The 15,070-nt window shown below is 42.7% G+C and overlaps 1 protein-coding gene across 7 annotated transcripts in view; it reads left to right on the top strand.

The window, feature by feature from the left end:
• Positions 1–7,674: 7,674 nt before the first annotated feature.
• Positions 7,675–15,070, top strand: part of HCRTR2 (hypocretin receptor 2) — a 37,334-nt gene continuing 29,938 nt past the window's right edge. For 2 of the 7 annotated variants that reach the window (XM_005506769.3, XM_021293545.2), the window contains exons 1-2: positions 7,675–7,851; positions 8,002–8,252. In XM_005506769.3, coding sequence (XP_005506826.1) covers positions 8,024–8,252 — 229 coding nt within the window. In that variant the 5' untranslated portion in view covers positions 7,675–7,851; positions 8,002–8,023. Of the gene's footprint in view, positions 7,852–8,001; positions 8,253–9,696; positions 13,934–15,070 lie in introns of those variants that run through there. The other 5 variants (XM_021293546.2, XM_021293548.2, XM_021293549.2 and 2 more) reach the window with 5 other exon arrangements.

The raw sequence follows: 15,070 nt of genomic DNA on the forward strand, positions 1-15,070 counted from the left end.
CATTGCAAGCAACTTACTACGATGTCTATAAGCATAGTGAATGCTCATGAAGTCCATTAAATATAATCCTGCTTGCAGTGAAAATGCTAAGAGCTCAGCTGTGCTTCACAATAAATGGCTTTTCCACCTAGAGTTTTCACAGAATCATAGAATGCAAGGGATTGGAAGGGACCTTGAAAGATCATCCAGTCCAACCCCCCTGCCAGAGCAGGAACACCTAGATGAGGTTACACAGGAAGGCGTCCAGGCGGGTTTTGAATATCTCCAGAGAAGGAGACTCCACAACCCCCCTGGGCAGCCTGTTCCAGTGTTCTGTCACCCTCACTAAGGAAAAGAGGGTCATCAACATTTTGAAATCCTGAAGAAAAGCCACTGAAGAAACAGTGCTGAACATTTAGGAGGCTTAAGCATTTTAAGAGTCAGGAAATCAGGGTTAAAACTGGGGACATAAACCAGGTCATACCTGGTTTGTCTTGTATCAAGTAGTTCCTAAGCATTATATAGGAATGAATATACCAGTAGTTGCCCTTTACATAAAAAGTTTTTCAAGACCTGGTGACACTCACAACATGTACTAAAGGCATTAAAATACTAAATTGTTATCCTAATGACTAAAATAGGTAATCTCCAGATGAAAACAATACAGGAGACATGAAAGGTGTCAAATATGTAGCCAGACTTTTACAGTATCTACAGATGGTGTTTTGCAAAACTGGACTGGTAAGTCCATTGTGTACACTTTGCAGTTTGGTGTAATAGAGGTAGTAGACATGAATACACACAGTAGAAAAGAATCATCATGTTTTCTGAAGAGGGAAGGTACAAATCTCATGCATTACATTTCCCTTAGATTTTATGAAGTGTACTTGTGTTTTCAGAACATTTTCTACTTTCAGGGTCTTTCAAACTCTCTTTATGAAGCTAAACTATCATCTTATAGGTCCTCTTGTGGTTAATAACAGGTTCAAGATGAGAAGAAAAACAGTAGAAATAAAAATTATTTATTAAAAGCGAAAATTTGCCAGAAGAATTCTATTAGTAGATCCAGGCGCCTACACTGCACTTGTGTTACTCAAGATATTCACGGATAATTTAGGAAAGGGTGTGAACATAAAAGGTAACAAAGTTTTCTGATCATTCTGAGTAACAAAAATAAAATTATTGCTGAAATGGACATCCATTCAAGAAAACTTGACCAAGGAAAAAAGCATCACAAGTGGTATGGAAAGAGTGGAAAGCGAAATATTCTATTTTTCACAATATATGAACAACAAACCAAATAAAATTATCCAGCAACAGTTTTAAAGGTAGAAAAGGAGGAACAATGTAACAAACTGCAGAAATCATTGCCTCTAGTCACAGTGGAAGCCAGAGCTTCAGATGAGTTCAGAAAACAAGCAAAATTGTTAGGGGAAAAAACATAAAGATATATTTATGAACCAGACATAATGATTTGCTTCAGGAAGCTGCTGCCTTGCAGATTGTTTAGAGAGGGGAAGTTGTAATGACAGAAAGTATCATTGCAGACTTGCCTTATCCTTATGTTCTCTATACAATTATTCCTGGCCACTGTCAGAGGGATCTTTGACCTCATGCAATATGATCTGCTTATTTGAGGAATCAGACAACAAAGTAAGAAAGAATATGATGAAAGCAATAAGACAATATAGTAATTCTGGTCTGATCTTATGTCAGTGGGTCAGTGAACCTGAACACAGAAAATACAGGTCATAGCCTGTGATACAGGTCGGTGTCATTTAGCTCTCATATACTCGAAGTGATACATCACTTAAAACTATCTTCATCACTCTTTTGCTTCCCACTCTTAATCTAACTTCTCTACTTAAAATTTACATTCTGCAGAAGAGAGATTGTTCTTTGCTGCATGTTGTAAAGGGTAGACCCAGGCCTCTAATTGCCATGAAAACCTTTATTATAAATAATATTATCAGAGAATGGTTTGGGTTGGAGGGGACCTTAGAGATCTTCGAGTTCAAACCCCTCTGCCATAGGCAGGGACACCTTCCACTAGATCAGGTTGCTCAAAGCCCCATCCAACCTGGCCTTGAACAGTTCCAGGAATGGGGCACCCACAACTTCTCTGGGCAGCCTGTTCCAGTGCCTCAACACCCTCATGGGCAATAATTTCTTTCTTATGGCTAATCTAAATCTACTCTCTTTCAGTTTAAAGCCATTACTCCTTGCCCTATCGCTACATGGCCTTGTAAAAAGTCCCTCTCCAACTTTCATGTAGATCCCCTTTTAGCTACCAGAAGGCTGCTGTAAGGTGTTCCCGGAGCCTTCTCCAGGCTGAACAACCCCTCAGCCTGTCTTCTTAGGAGATGTTATTCAGCCCTCTGATTATTTTCATGGCCCTCCTCTGGTCTTGTTCCAACAGGCCCATGTCCTTCTTACAATGGAATATTTTCTAGAGCGTGGGAAGTATTAAGTTCATTTGAAAGGCTTTAACACAGCTATTTTTTTTAATGTATTAAAAAAAAAAAATGTGTGTCTTCTTTCTTGTTATTCAAAATACTTAATTTGAGAATATCCATTTTGTCTCATGTCACATCAAAGATCCTGTCCTGTTTCTAGATGGGTCAGAAGCAGATGCTAGGGAAATTAATTTTAAGAAACAGTTTACATTTGGAGACATATTTTCTCTGTCTTCAGAACTCTTGAGCACAATACTGCATCCAAACAGCTTCATTTAACAGCTTTGATGGACTTGTAATTAATTTGCTTTGGCTTCTTCAACAATGAGTTCTGGTATTCTGATAAACATGAAGTTAAGAAGACCTTTTTCTATTTTACTTATTTAGATTTGCTGATGGAAATAATAATTGGGAGTGCCTTGTCTTGTTGTTTATTTGTTTTGGGTTTTTTTGGTTTTTGTTTGTTTGGTTGGTTGGTTTTTTGGTTTTGTTTTGTTTTGTTTTTCTGTTTTTTAAATAAAGAGTAAACAGGCATCCTTCTTTCAGCTTCCATATACAGTTCAGAGACCTCTTCAGGAGAGGTGTAATTTGTTCTATCAAGGTTGGATCTGTGCCCTCATAATTAAATGTGTTTGCTTTAAAAATTTCATAGACTTAGTGGAGGAGTGAATAGTGCAGATGGAACACACTCATTTTCATATGTCAAAACCAATTTTTTTCTGAACTCCTTTTAGTACTTGGCTGTTAATAAGCAAATGGCCCAATATAAGAATGGAGGAGGGATGTATCTTTTTTTAATATATATAAATGAATTGTACCACCCTGGTAATTATGCCTGTGATATACAGGAATGATGTCAAGCAATTCTGTTGCAGGCTGCACAACAGAATTTTTACAAAGACTCATGTTGCTTTTAGTTCATCTGAATCTGCACAACCATGCAGTGCACAACTATTTTAATTTGTATTACAGCAGCATAACTCTACTGACACGACGTTACTTCACATTTACAATAGTGTGAATGAGACCAGAATCAGACTTTTTCACTTCAAATATGTTCTGCACTGATGGATATTAATAATGCAGATGGAATGATCTAACCAAGTGCTGAACTTTATCTGATCACTGCTAGAAACAGAGTTAAGTTCTCTTAGCTCTGCCTCATTTTAATGGTGCTAGTGAGCTGATGAATCAATAGAGCATGGCTGATATTATTGCTATATTTGGGTAACGGTATCTTAGCAAGCTCTTGGATTGTTTAAAACAGGATCCTGCTTTCTACACACGAATAGAAAAGTGTCTGAGGTTGGCTAAACAAGATTAATTGCTGGATGTTTCTTATATCACCATTGGTTCAAAAAATTCAATGGTAGGTTTGAATAACATCTCTCATGTTTAATTTAGGCTTGCCTGTTTAACCTACAATTCACTGCCAAATTAATGCTAAGACAAGAAGGGCCCTAAAGGAAATGTGGTGTTGCAAAATGCAGTATGCAATGGAGCATCGTTATCTACATCTATAAGATTTGCTGATTAATTCTTTCTTTTTACAAAACATACAGTATTCATTTTTCTTTTGTGGCTTTTTACACCTTGCTGCCTGGTATTTGCCACCTTTATTATCCCACTGAATTTTATGGCTGTGTAGATTCTCAAACTTGTTTTTTTCTATCAGTCATCTCTCTTGCTCTTAGCCTCTCTCTGCCTGTTCATTCAGTCTTCCCTTCTTCACTGTTTAGTTAATAATAGCCCATCTGCTTCTCAGGAACTACTTTGAGCTGCTGCCGGAGAAGCATCACTTCACCTTGAAACACCATTATAGGAGGAAAGATACCAGAGGGGCTTCACAGACAAAGTCTGGGTCATGACTGAGCAGGTTTGTTCAGGTAAATAAATGTTAAAGATGGTGGTTTTCTATTGAACTGTCATGTGGCATATTCCTTAAGAGAGAGAAAGGGGTCAGAGAAAAGCTGTTAAATGACAGCAGCGAAGGGAAGATGGGAAGGAAGGACATATTCACACAGTCCATCTCTGCTGCCAATACTGCACAGCAGCCTATTTCTCTTCTAGCAGCTGTGCTTATGTGGTTTGCTTCCTAAGAATGAAAGTGCCTGTTGAAATGTTCGGCAAAGGCTGAAAAGAAACCTTCTGGCTCAGCTGCCTCTAAACCAAGTTTGCAAAAACTTTAAAAATCATTCTGCTTTGATAAAAGGCTCTTAATTTAATATGCTATTAAACTAGTATGGAGCTAATCCTCTGAATCAAATAGATTTTAAATGAAAGGGCTAGTCTCTAAGATATGAAAAAATGCTGCCTATTTGTGTGATTAATAAAAACGGAAGTCTGCAATAGAATTATTATTATGGCAGGGAAAATGTGTTTGACAAAGCAATAAACTTGGATGCTGAAGAAGGATTCTTTTGTTCTCTATGAATGTCAGTTCCTATGAGCTATCAGATGCAATAAAGCATAAAATTGTGTTTGATTTATATTCACATGGTCTAATATCATACAATAAGTGACATTGAAAACCACAGAACATATCTTCTAGGGCTGATAATTTCATTTCAGTATTTTTGGATCAGTGATGGAAAGTTATGGATTAGAAGAGTTATCAATGTATGCAAACCTTTTAGCTAAATAAAGTACCAGACAGTACTCTCCTGAGATAAGGTTAATAGACATAACCTTGGATTTATGCTTCTTTTGAGTGCTGGGTAGCTGGTATATTCTTTGCTTGTAGAAGTTTGTGAATCCACACACTAAACAGGTTTTGAATTTGAAAAACAATTAACAAATTGAGAATTACATACTTCTGAGCATTTGCTCTTCACTTGCATATAAATGGAACAGTTTTATACTGTTGCACTAGTCTTGATATAATGAAAAGATAAATCAGCACTAAAATTCATCAATCAAATCTATTTTGCTAACACACTTTCACAAATTAGAAAGCCAGAGGGGAATACTGTAGTCATCTAGTCTGACCTCTTGCATACTACAGGCCGTGTGACCTTTTCTGAATTAATTCCCGTTTCAGCTAGCATTGAATCTTGATTTTAAATATATATATATATATATATATATATATATATACATTTTTTTTTTCCTCAGTAGCTGAGTTTTGTACATGGTGAATATTTTTGGTTAGTCAAGTTTTACTCATACTTGTGTACACCATCTCTTTCCACAGGTATACTTATTTATGCTGTTGAGGATCACATGAAGCTTTCTGACTATGGATTCATGATGAGAGTGTGTGTTTAGCTGATTACCTCTGATCTTTGGATCATCTGCCTTCTTCAACATCATTGAGTGAGAACTGAGAACTGACAGTAAAAATGCACAGACTCAACGATAATTCTTTGTCTGCCATTTCATGCTGAGGTCTGTTAGCTATTCCATTTTTAATCTTTATAAAGTGTCACATTGATTTTTTACTGTCCTGTCTTCTTAATTAGAATGTGTTGTATTAATCAAAGGAAATGTCTTACAATACTCTAGGAATAGCAAATTTGTGCAGTTTATAAATCTGCATAATCAATTTTTTATGTTTTTATCAATCAAACTTTTAATCTTGTTGAAAAAATGAGCCCTAAGATGTATTTTTCATAAAACCATGTTGTTTCTTAATATGTATGCCTTTTTAATTCAAGTCCTTACTACTGGTGAGGGAGGAAGAAGAAAAGCACTCTACGTCAAAAAAAAAAAAAAAAGGCATTACCTGTTTCAGACTTTATGACAACTTGGAAGCAAATATTGGAATTATGGACCAACATGTTAACACATGAAACAAGCCAGATCATGGATGTCTGTTACTGATCACTAAATGTTCATGCCCTCTTTTCATCACTAGCAAAGACCATGACAAACTCCCTAAATACATCTATTTTTGTGTATCAAGTAGACCTGTATTCCCACATTCTCAGGAGAGTTTAAATCACTTCTCAAAACTCATACCCCAACTAATATAACCTTAGATGTTTTCATTAGTTGCAGTATCTAATCTTTATTTATGATGCTTGCAAAGTCTACCTTTCTAATTTGTGTAAGATAGATGCTGATCCTACCTGCATATCCAAGTATATCTCACTCTTTAATGTATTCAGCCTAAAAAGTCCACTCAACTTCCCTGTGGAATAGGAATAGGTACCCAAAAGCAACACCAGGTGTAGATATGCTCTTCTGTACTTCAAAGGCAACAGAGAAGCTGCATACCTATAAAGAACAATTCAGGAACATAAAGTATTGTCTAGAGCAAAGCACTACATTGTTTATGAATGTCTGCCTCTCTATTATGCTTATGTGTTGGAAGTAGAGTCCCATCAGAATAGTTCCTCCATTCCTACAGATGTGCAGATTCTGCATCAAAATGCTTAAATGAGAGAGTTGTGCCGTTTCACAGTGGAAGTGGTGACTGTATCAGAGTCATTATTCAGCTAGGAATTGAATGGATTACGTTAAGGTGGTGGGGGTTGGTTGTTTGTGGTTTTTTGCTTGGTTGGTTGTGTTCTGTTTTGTTTTGTTTTTCAGTCAGGGAGGAACAAGTCCAGACCTACCACTTCTCTTTTGGGAACTGTACGCTGGACAAAGTATTAAAATAATTCAAGAAGCAATGACCAGAAGCCAGGAATCCTATCACACTCTTTAACTAGCGCTTATGGGCTCTCGTGAATTGTCTTCTGCCAGCTCAGCTCAATTCACAATAGCTAAAGGGCAGTTGCTGTCTTGAAATCCCCGAGCTGGATGTTCGAAACAACCCCAGTGCGGGGAGTCTGCATGCTAGACTCAAGCCTACAGTGAACTCTCACAGTCTTCAAATCCGAGGAAACCCCGCACTTGTCTATTCAGCAGTCTTAGGGGCTTTCCCGCCGGCACTAATTCCTCTGTTTTAGCCCCATACCGAGCACAGCCTTAAAAGGGGCACTGAAGGGAGACAGCCTCATCAGCCACTCGTTTTTAATGGCTTCTTTTACCCTGTGCTTCCTTCCACAGCAGCCCTCCCTTGCCTTTAATCCACTAATACCTTGAGTATATGTGGCATTTAATGTAGAAAAGTCTAAAGAGAGAGAGAGAGAGAGAGAGAGAAGGTGGGAAACCGAGGGAAATCGGAGTCGGAAGAGGGGTGGACGAGCCAGGAGCAGGGTCGGGGGCAGAGATATAGGGATGGGGAGGGGGGCCTGCAGAGTTGCGGGGGGGGGGAAGGGAGGGGGGGGCGCGTTCCATGTGCACGGTTTGAAGAACGAAAATCGGCGTAGTCCGAAACGGACGTGACTTTTCCAGCAGGGGCAGGTGAAGCTCAGCACCCGAGACACGCAACCCATCCTGACCAGCCTTTTCCCTGGCCGGGGAAAAGGCTGGTCAGAGCGGGTTGGGGACCGACGCGGATCCCCAGTCTGTTCCCGCATTGGCTCCCGTAAGTTCCCGCGTCATTTTTCTCCCCACACCCCGCTTTTCGCAGTGGCAACCACAAGCCTCGATGGACGGTGGGGAGAAAGCGCGAATACTCTGAGAAGGTCTTTCTTGGTTTTCCTCTTTTTTTTTTTTTTTTTTTTTGAATCCACAGCTCCACGGACCAACCACCAGGGATGTCCGGGATTCAACCCGAGGATGGTTCCCCTCCGTGCAGGAATTGGACGGCCGGTTCGGAGCTAAACGAAACGAGGGATGTTCTTTTAACCCCTTCCTCCGACTACGACGATGAGGAGTTTCTACGATACCTCTGGAAGGAGTATTTGCATCCCAAAGAGTATGAATGGGCGCTGATCGCCGGCTACATTGTCGTCTTCATCGTGGCTCTCGTCGGGAACGTCCTGGGTGAGTCGCGCTCCCCCAAAAACTTCCCGTTCCCCCTTGGCGAGGTGGGCTTTGCACGGATGGTGGCTGGAAACCGGGGGTGGGTTTCGCTTCCCCCGCTGGAAATGTGGGTGTCCCCAGCCGCCGGGGAAAGTTAAGGCTGCGCGGAAGGGGCATTTGCTGCGGGACGGCGTGAAACCGGCTCCCCCTGCGCTTGCGAGGCGCTGCCGGGGCTGGGCAGGAGGAGAGGGGCCGGCGGAGCTCAGCGGAGGACGCGGTGGATGAGAGCCGGGCGCTGCCGGCCGGGTCCCGTCCCTGTCCGCCGGGCCGAGGTGCTGAAACCCCTCCTGGCCCTGCCCGCCCCGGCCGGCGGCTCCGCCTCTCAGCCCGCCCGGGCGGCTGCTGCTCCTTCTCCCACAGCCCCGACCCGCTCGGCGGAGCCGGCGCCGAGCTGGGAACAACCGCGCGGTGTTTTCTGAAGGACAGAGATGGCGGGTGCGGGCGGAGCGAAGAGCAACGGACCCGGGACGGCGCTCGCCCCGCGCGCGGACCGGCGGTTGCTGCCCCTGCGCTGCGCACCCGCCTCGGCGGCTCAACCGACACGCTCGCGAGCCGCGCGGAGCGGGGATGGTGGGGGGAGGCGGGAGCGGGGCGGCGCCCGCCCGGGCTCTCATTGAGGGAAGCGAAGCGAGGCGGCGCCTGGAGCCCGCCTCCTCCCGCTCCATTCATCCGTGAAGGAGCCGGCGGCAGGGGGGCTGCCAGACGGCCGCCTCCGTCGGGAGAGGGAGGGAGAAGGGGGGGCAGGTGGGGGTGGCGGGCAGCCCTCACCCGGTTGGGGGAGTGTGGCGGGGAGCGAGGGCAAGCGGGGGAGGGCACGGGTGGGCTGGGGTGGCGGGAAGCAGGAGCTTTTACGGGAACAGGCGGGGGCGGCGTGGGGAGCGGCGAGCGGGTTCTGGCCGTCGGGAGCCCGCTCTCCGCTTCCCCCCTCTCTCTATCCGTCTCCCCCTCTCTCCCCCTCCGATCAGACTTGCTCCTCCGCTCCCCCGAGGTGGCCGCTGCAGCCAGCGGAGCGTGACTGCGGGCGGGGCGGCCCCTCGCCGGGGGTTGTCGCCGGGCTGTCGGAACAGGCGCTTGTGCCGGCTGCGGGGGGGCAGACACGCGTCTGCACATGCACACCCCCGGGGCCGCCGTGTCCTCGCCGGGCGCTGCTCCCTCTCGCAGCCCGGCCCTTTCAGTTTGCTGGTAGCCGGGTGAGCGGAGAACACGTTGGCCTTCATCAGTTCCGCGTTATGAATGAGCATGAATACGCTGGGGCCGCCGGGGAGATGGTTGCGCCGTGAGAACCCACTTAGCTGTAGTCACGGCCATTTGCATTTCTTATTTACATTAGTGACATTTTCATGAACGGAGCGGCGCACTAGCGCGCCCAGCCCTGCCATACGGGTCTTTCATTCATGTTTTTCAGAAGGATTTGTGCATGTCAGGACTGTTATCTGCAAGCGCCCTAGGCTTTCCGAGACAAGATGCAAATGAGACTGCAGCCGAAGGCGAGATTTTGCAAGACTCTATTTATTTTTTTTTCTCTTTTCAACGGACTGATGATACTATTTTGTTTTTCTGGAATGGTGTGCTAACTGCCTGTAAACGCATGCTGGCGAAACCAGTGAGTTTTCAGCCAAAGCTATTCAGAAGACTGAGCATGTTTGCTCGGTCCTTTGCTCGGCAGCCAGCTTGACAGGCAGTGTAAAGATAATACTCCTCCCAAAGCAGCTGTACTTTAAGCTAGGAAGAAAAGCGTCCTTCCTTCGTTCTCATCTTGAGCAAAGGCAGTTTTAGGAGAACTACCTGTGCTTGCCATAACCCAATTCTATAAACAGACAGTCCCTTCTCACCTTTAAAGAGTCAAGGTCAAATTTTCAGCCCGAGGAGCTCTCGCCCTAGTTACACCTTTATTTTCCCCCTGAACCCATGAGAAGCTTTCCCCTCTGTGCACTTGCAAATGCAAGATTGTACTGGTGCTGATGTGGAGCCGTTCCTCCCTGACATTTGTGTACGTTATTGTTTTGCTAAGTATGGAAGCTGGCATTTGGCTGTCCACCCACATTTTACTGGACTGCTTCTCCCCAAGCCGTGTGTTCTTTAAACTGCCTTTGTGCATTACACGGACCTCACCTACCCCAACTGCTGCTTGTGTTTATGGGCAAGTTGTTTGTGGGATCTGCAGGTGCAGGTGCTTGGTAGCTGCACACCATCTCATCTTTATGTAAGAAGCTCATACTGCACTGATTGCAGGCTCACGTGATTTTGAGGAGAGAAATGAAAGTGGCTTAAAGCTCTTTCCAAAGTCATATTTGTGAAACTTGGACTGCCAGTGAAAATGTGATATAGAGCAGTGCACATACTGAAGTGTCTGAGAAGATAATTTTAGCCGTTTGAAGCAAAGGTTAATCTGGGATTTAGTCATGGACCTTCTCACAGAAGAGCAGAAGTGGTTCCACAGAGTTTTACTGCCTAATACTGCTTTATGGTATCATCCTTAACAATGCAGTGTGTTTCTCTGCTTAGGTTGGACCAGTGCTGCTGGACTAGTGTGGCATGTGGAGTCGGTGCTTTGCTTATATTTTGTCTGTGTCTTATTCAGATAACACTGAGGTAACCAGGAAAGACTGTATGGTACTGAAAAATATATTGCAGTCTCTTATTCTGATTATTGCATTCACAGCAATAGCATCTGTGCAAGTGGAAGGCACAACACATCCCTCAAATGTTAGTAATAAACTAGATTAAATCATTCTGACAGTTAATTAACAGCTGAGGGTTGAATCAGAAGCTTGAACTTTGATTGACATCTACTGGGCTTTTGAGTGAGCTGCACTGCAGGAATTCTGCTTTCAACAGTATACAACAAGGACTGCATTGCTATTTAGCTTTCAATTTAATTAGGAGAGTTGACATACACTGTCCAAGCTGCTGCACAGACCAGCTAAAACGAAAGCCATTAACAAGTCTGTGAATTTAAATGCAAGTTTCATTATTGCATTCAAGTACTTCACGTTGATGATTCTCATGTGTGCCCACATTGTCTTCTCACCAGAGATTTCAGTGAAAGCCACTGAGAAGAACAGGTTTTAAGACATTTTTAGGATGTATTTACATGAACATTCACAGAATATGAAATCCAGATGATAGCATCAGTATGCTTTGTCCTATTTTTGTGTTCACTCAGCTACTGTTTATCACTAGAAGCAGAGTAAGTGTCAAGGGTAAGGTCTTTCCATTTTGCAGATAAGACCACAAGATTTCTTTACCACTGCACAGCAATTAAACTCTTGCAACTTCTTTGCACAGCTACTGCAAAGCATAGGGCTTAAAGAAAAGTGTAAGTTGACTGCAGAGTAAATATAATACATATTTCTTCTTTATTTCAAAACATGACTTAAAAATAGAAAACTAGATTAATAAAGAATTCAAGATACTTTTAGGATGTATGAAGGTCTCTGGTTACTGACACGGTCATTCCACAGTAACCAGTTGCAGCAGTTAATAACTGGAATAAGACCACAGGGGATTAAGTAATGTACAATTCCATGTATTGAACTCAATTTATACAGGTAAGGAATGGGAATGGTCCTTGTTTAAGTTACTCATTCAGGTCAGAACTTTTCTAATGAAATGGTTTCTCTCAGGGAACCTGCATTCATCAAAATGAAAATATACAGCATAGATTACATTGTTTGATCAAAGACAATGCAGAACAAGCAGCCTTCTGGTGTCCCACCAGCTGGGCTGCAGGGCCTCTTGGCTGCCCACTCCAGAGCTGACAGGAGCTGAGATCCTGAGCACACACAACCTGCCAGCACCCAGCTTGAAAGTCCTCAGCACTGCTGCCTTCCAAGACTGAGAGACCATGCCAGACACTAGTGAGAGACTTCAGAAACTTCCTTTACTCACACAACTTGATGATACTTGTTTTTCTTTCCAGTTCAGAATGAAACCAAATTTAATTGTCAGATAATTACTCGTCTCTGGATAGCTCTATTATGTATTATCTAGATTTTATAGTATCTGCTAGTTGTACTGAAATCTGTAAAGAATCCGGATCTGGTCCTTTCCTCAAAGAGGTCATAGTCTGACTCACAGAGCTCAACAGCATTAATTGATATTTTCTTATTGTTGTTTGATTTTTTTAAGACTAGAAAATAAAAGGTTCCAGTATAGGTTGGGAAATTACATATTAGAGAGCAGTGTAGGGGAAAGGGACCTGGGGGTCCTGGTGGACAACAGGATGACCATGAGCCAGCACTGTGCCCTTGTGGCCAGGAAGGCCAATGGCATCCTGGGGTGTATTAGAAGGGGGGTGGCTAGTAGATCGAGAGAGGTCCTCCTTCCCCTCTACTCCGCCCTGGTGAGACCACATCTGGAATATTGTGTCCAGTTCTGGGCCCCTCAGTTCAAGAAGGACAGGGAACTGCTGGAGAGGGTCCAGCGTAGGGCAACGAAGATGATTAAGGGAGTGGAGCACCTCCCTTATGACGAAAGGCTGAGGGAGCTGGGTCTCTTTAGTTTGGAGAAGAGGAGACTAAGGGGGGACCTCATTAATGTTTATAAATATATAAAGGGTGAGAGCTATGAGGATGGAGCCAGGCTCTTCTCGGTGGCAAACAATGATAGGACAAGGGGTAATGGGATCAAGCTGGAACACAAGAGGTTCCGCTTAAATTTGATAAAAAACTTCTTCTCAATAAGGGTGACAGAGCACTGGAACAGGCTGCCCAGGGGGGTTGTGGAGTCTCCTTCCCTGGAGACATTCAAAACCCGCCTGGACATGTTCTTGTGCGACCTCACCTAGGTGTTCCTGCTCCAGCAGGGGGATTGGACTAGATGATCTTTTGAGGTCCCTTCCAATCCCAAACATACTGTGATACTGTGATACTGTGATACTGTATAGTTCTAACGTCACAGTCCCAGTCAATGCCTATCAATAGACAACTGTTTCAAATGCTGCTCTGTATCATTTTAAAGGTATCTGGTGAATACTGAGGTCTAGGCATACATGCATGTGTTGGTAGAATTGGATAAACCATGTATTCTTTTAAATGGTGCCCTGATTTTCATGAACCCTATTTGATTGCCATAGATGAGGCATATTACATTCAATCATGTTTTAAATTATCTAGTTTTGTACAGATTACTTGAGGAATCTGGCACTGAAAGGGCTTTACTTTTATAATATCAGTATGAGACTCATTTTTATCTGTTGGATGAATAATAACTAGAGTGGCTTTCTCATTTTTAAAAAGATACCACATAGGAAATGATACAATCATTTCATCTTCCTAAGATCTAGAATGTATGAACTCAATTTATGTAAGAGTTCGAGTTATTAGCTGAAGTACTTGGGTGTTTGCATTATGTGGGGATTACTGGCAAAGGGTCATGCACATCCTTGTGAGATACACAAAAAGTAGAAAAGCATTAAAAGATGAACCTGATATGAAATTATGACCTTTTCTTTCTAGATTCTTATATGCAGATGTGTAACTAGTTCCACTCTATATGCTTTCTGACCAGATAGTCCAGAGGGGGAACAGCTCTACTTTCCTTTACCATTCTTAATGTTGAAAGGCAATTCTGCCTACTGCAAATAGTGAAATCCTACAAACCCAAATCTGGAAAAGGGCAACGCTGAAGAATGAAGGAAGGTGAGATGCCAGAGATGCTCAGTATTCTGAATGTTAATACAAATTATGTTGACTTTCGTTTGAGTTCTTCCAAAAGAAAGGGCAGTTGCATCTGACTGGAGGCTACCCTTATAGTTGAATAAAAAAGAATGTCCTTGGATACTGGTTTGTTGTTTTTTTTTTTTTTTTCAGAGTGAAATAATAATAAGCAGCTTGGCTACCTGTATTCTAACATCATTCCAAAGGGTAGTAGTTCTGCTGTGTATTCACTGGATGATAAAGGAGGAGGACTGGAATCTGAATCGGTGGAAAAGTGCTTGGTCTTAACAGTCCCAACCTATTAAAAGCTATCGAAAGAAAAACAAAAATATATTCCTTCACATATGGAGTCTCATATTCTGTTACATTTGTAACTATTTTTGATAGTGTTATTGTTCTTGCTTCTGAGGCTACATGTACATTTTTGAAAAATAAAAATTTAGGACTGTTCTGCTGTCCAGTTTTCTTCCTATACTTCTGTCTGTAGCGCCACTGATAAAATACTTCTTACCTGATGTATCATAAACCTTGGCTTAAAGGCTGACTATACAGCAGCTCCTACAGAAGACTTGTCATCAGTTAGTCAGAATTCCCCTGCAATGCCAGAACCTTATGGGATGAAGGCAAGTAAAAGGATACCACCATATATTTGTCAGATTTCCTAAGAAGTGAATGACAAACTTAGTTGTTGCTGGTTTTGTTTTAATTTCATTTTACTTTGAAGATGTACTCTTGATAATTGTGTGAAACTTTTAAAGAATTTATTCCATTTATTTTTATACATTTTCAAAGCTGCTGGAGTGGTAGTTCTGAAGACCAGCTCTGCTATTTAGATCCAAAAGAGATGCAGCCTTGATGATGGCAGGATTTTCTATCAGGTATTAATTTTATATTGTGAGTGATGTTTGGAAGGAAACATCTGTTTATGGAAGAAGGAAGTAACTCAGTGGGGATATTCAGCAATAGCACAACTCCAAGGCCACTGAAAACAGTAAAGCCCTGTCTGCCAGGAACTGTACAGAGACTAACTCATCTTTCCCCTAGGTCAGTGAAGCACTCTTCAGACAACAGCATCTTTGGGGCATTACCAAATAAAATGAAAGCTGTTATCACTTCCTG

The sequence above is a fragment of the Columba livia genome, chromosome 3 (assembly GCF_036013475.1).
Source record: "Columba livia isolate bColLiv1 breed racing homer chromosome 3, bColLiv1.pat.W.v2, whole genome shotgun sequence".
NCBI classification, from domain to species: Eukaryota; Metazoa; Chordata; class Aves; order Columbiformes; family Columbidae; genus Columba; species Columba livia.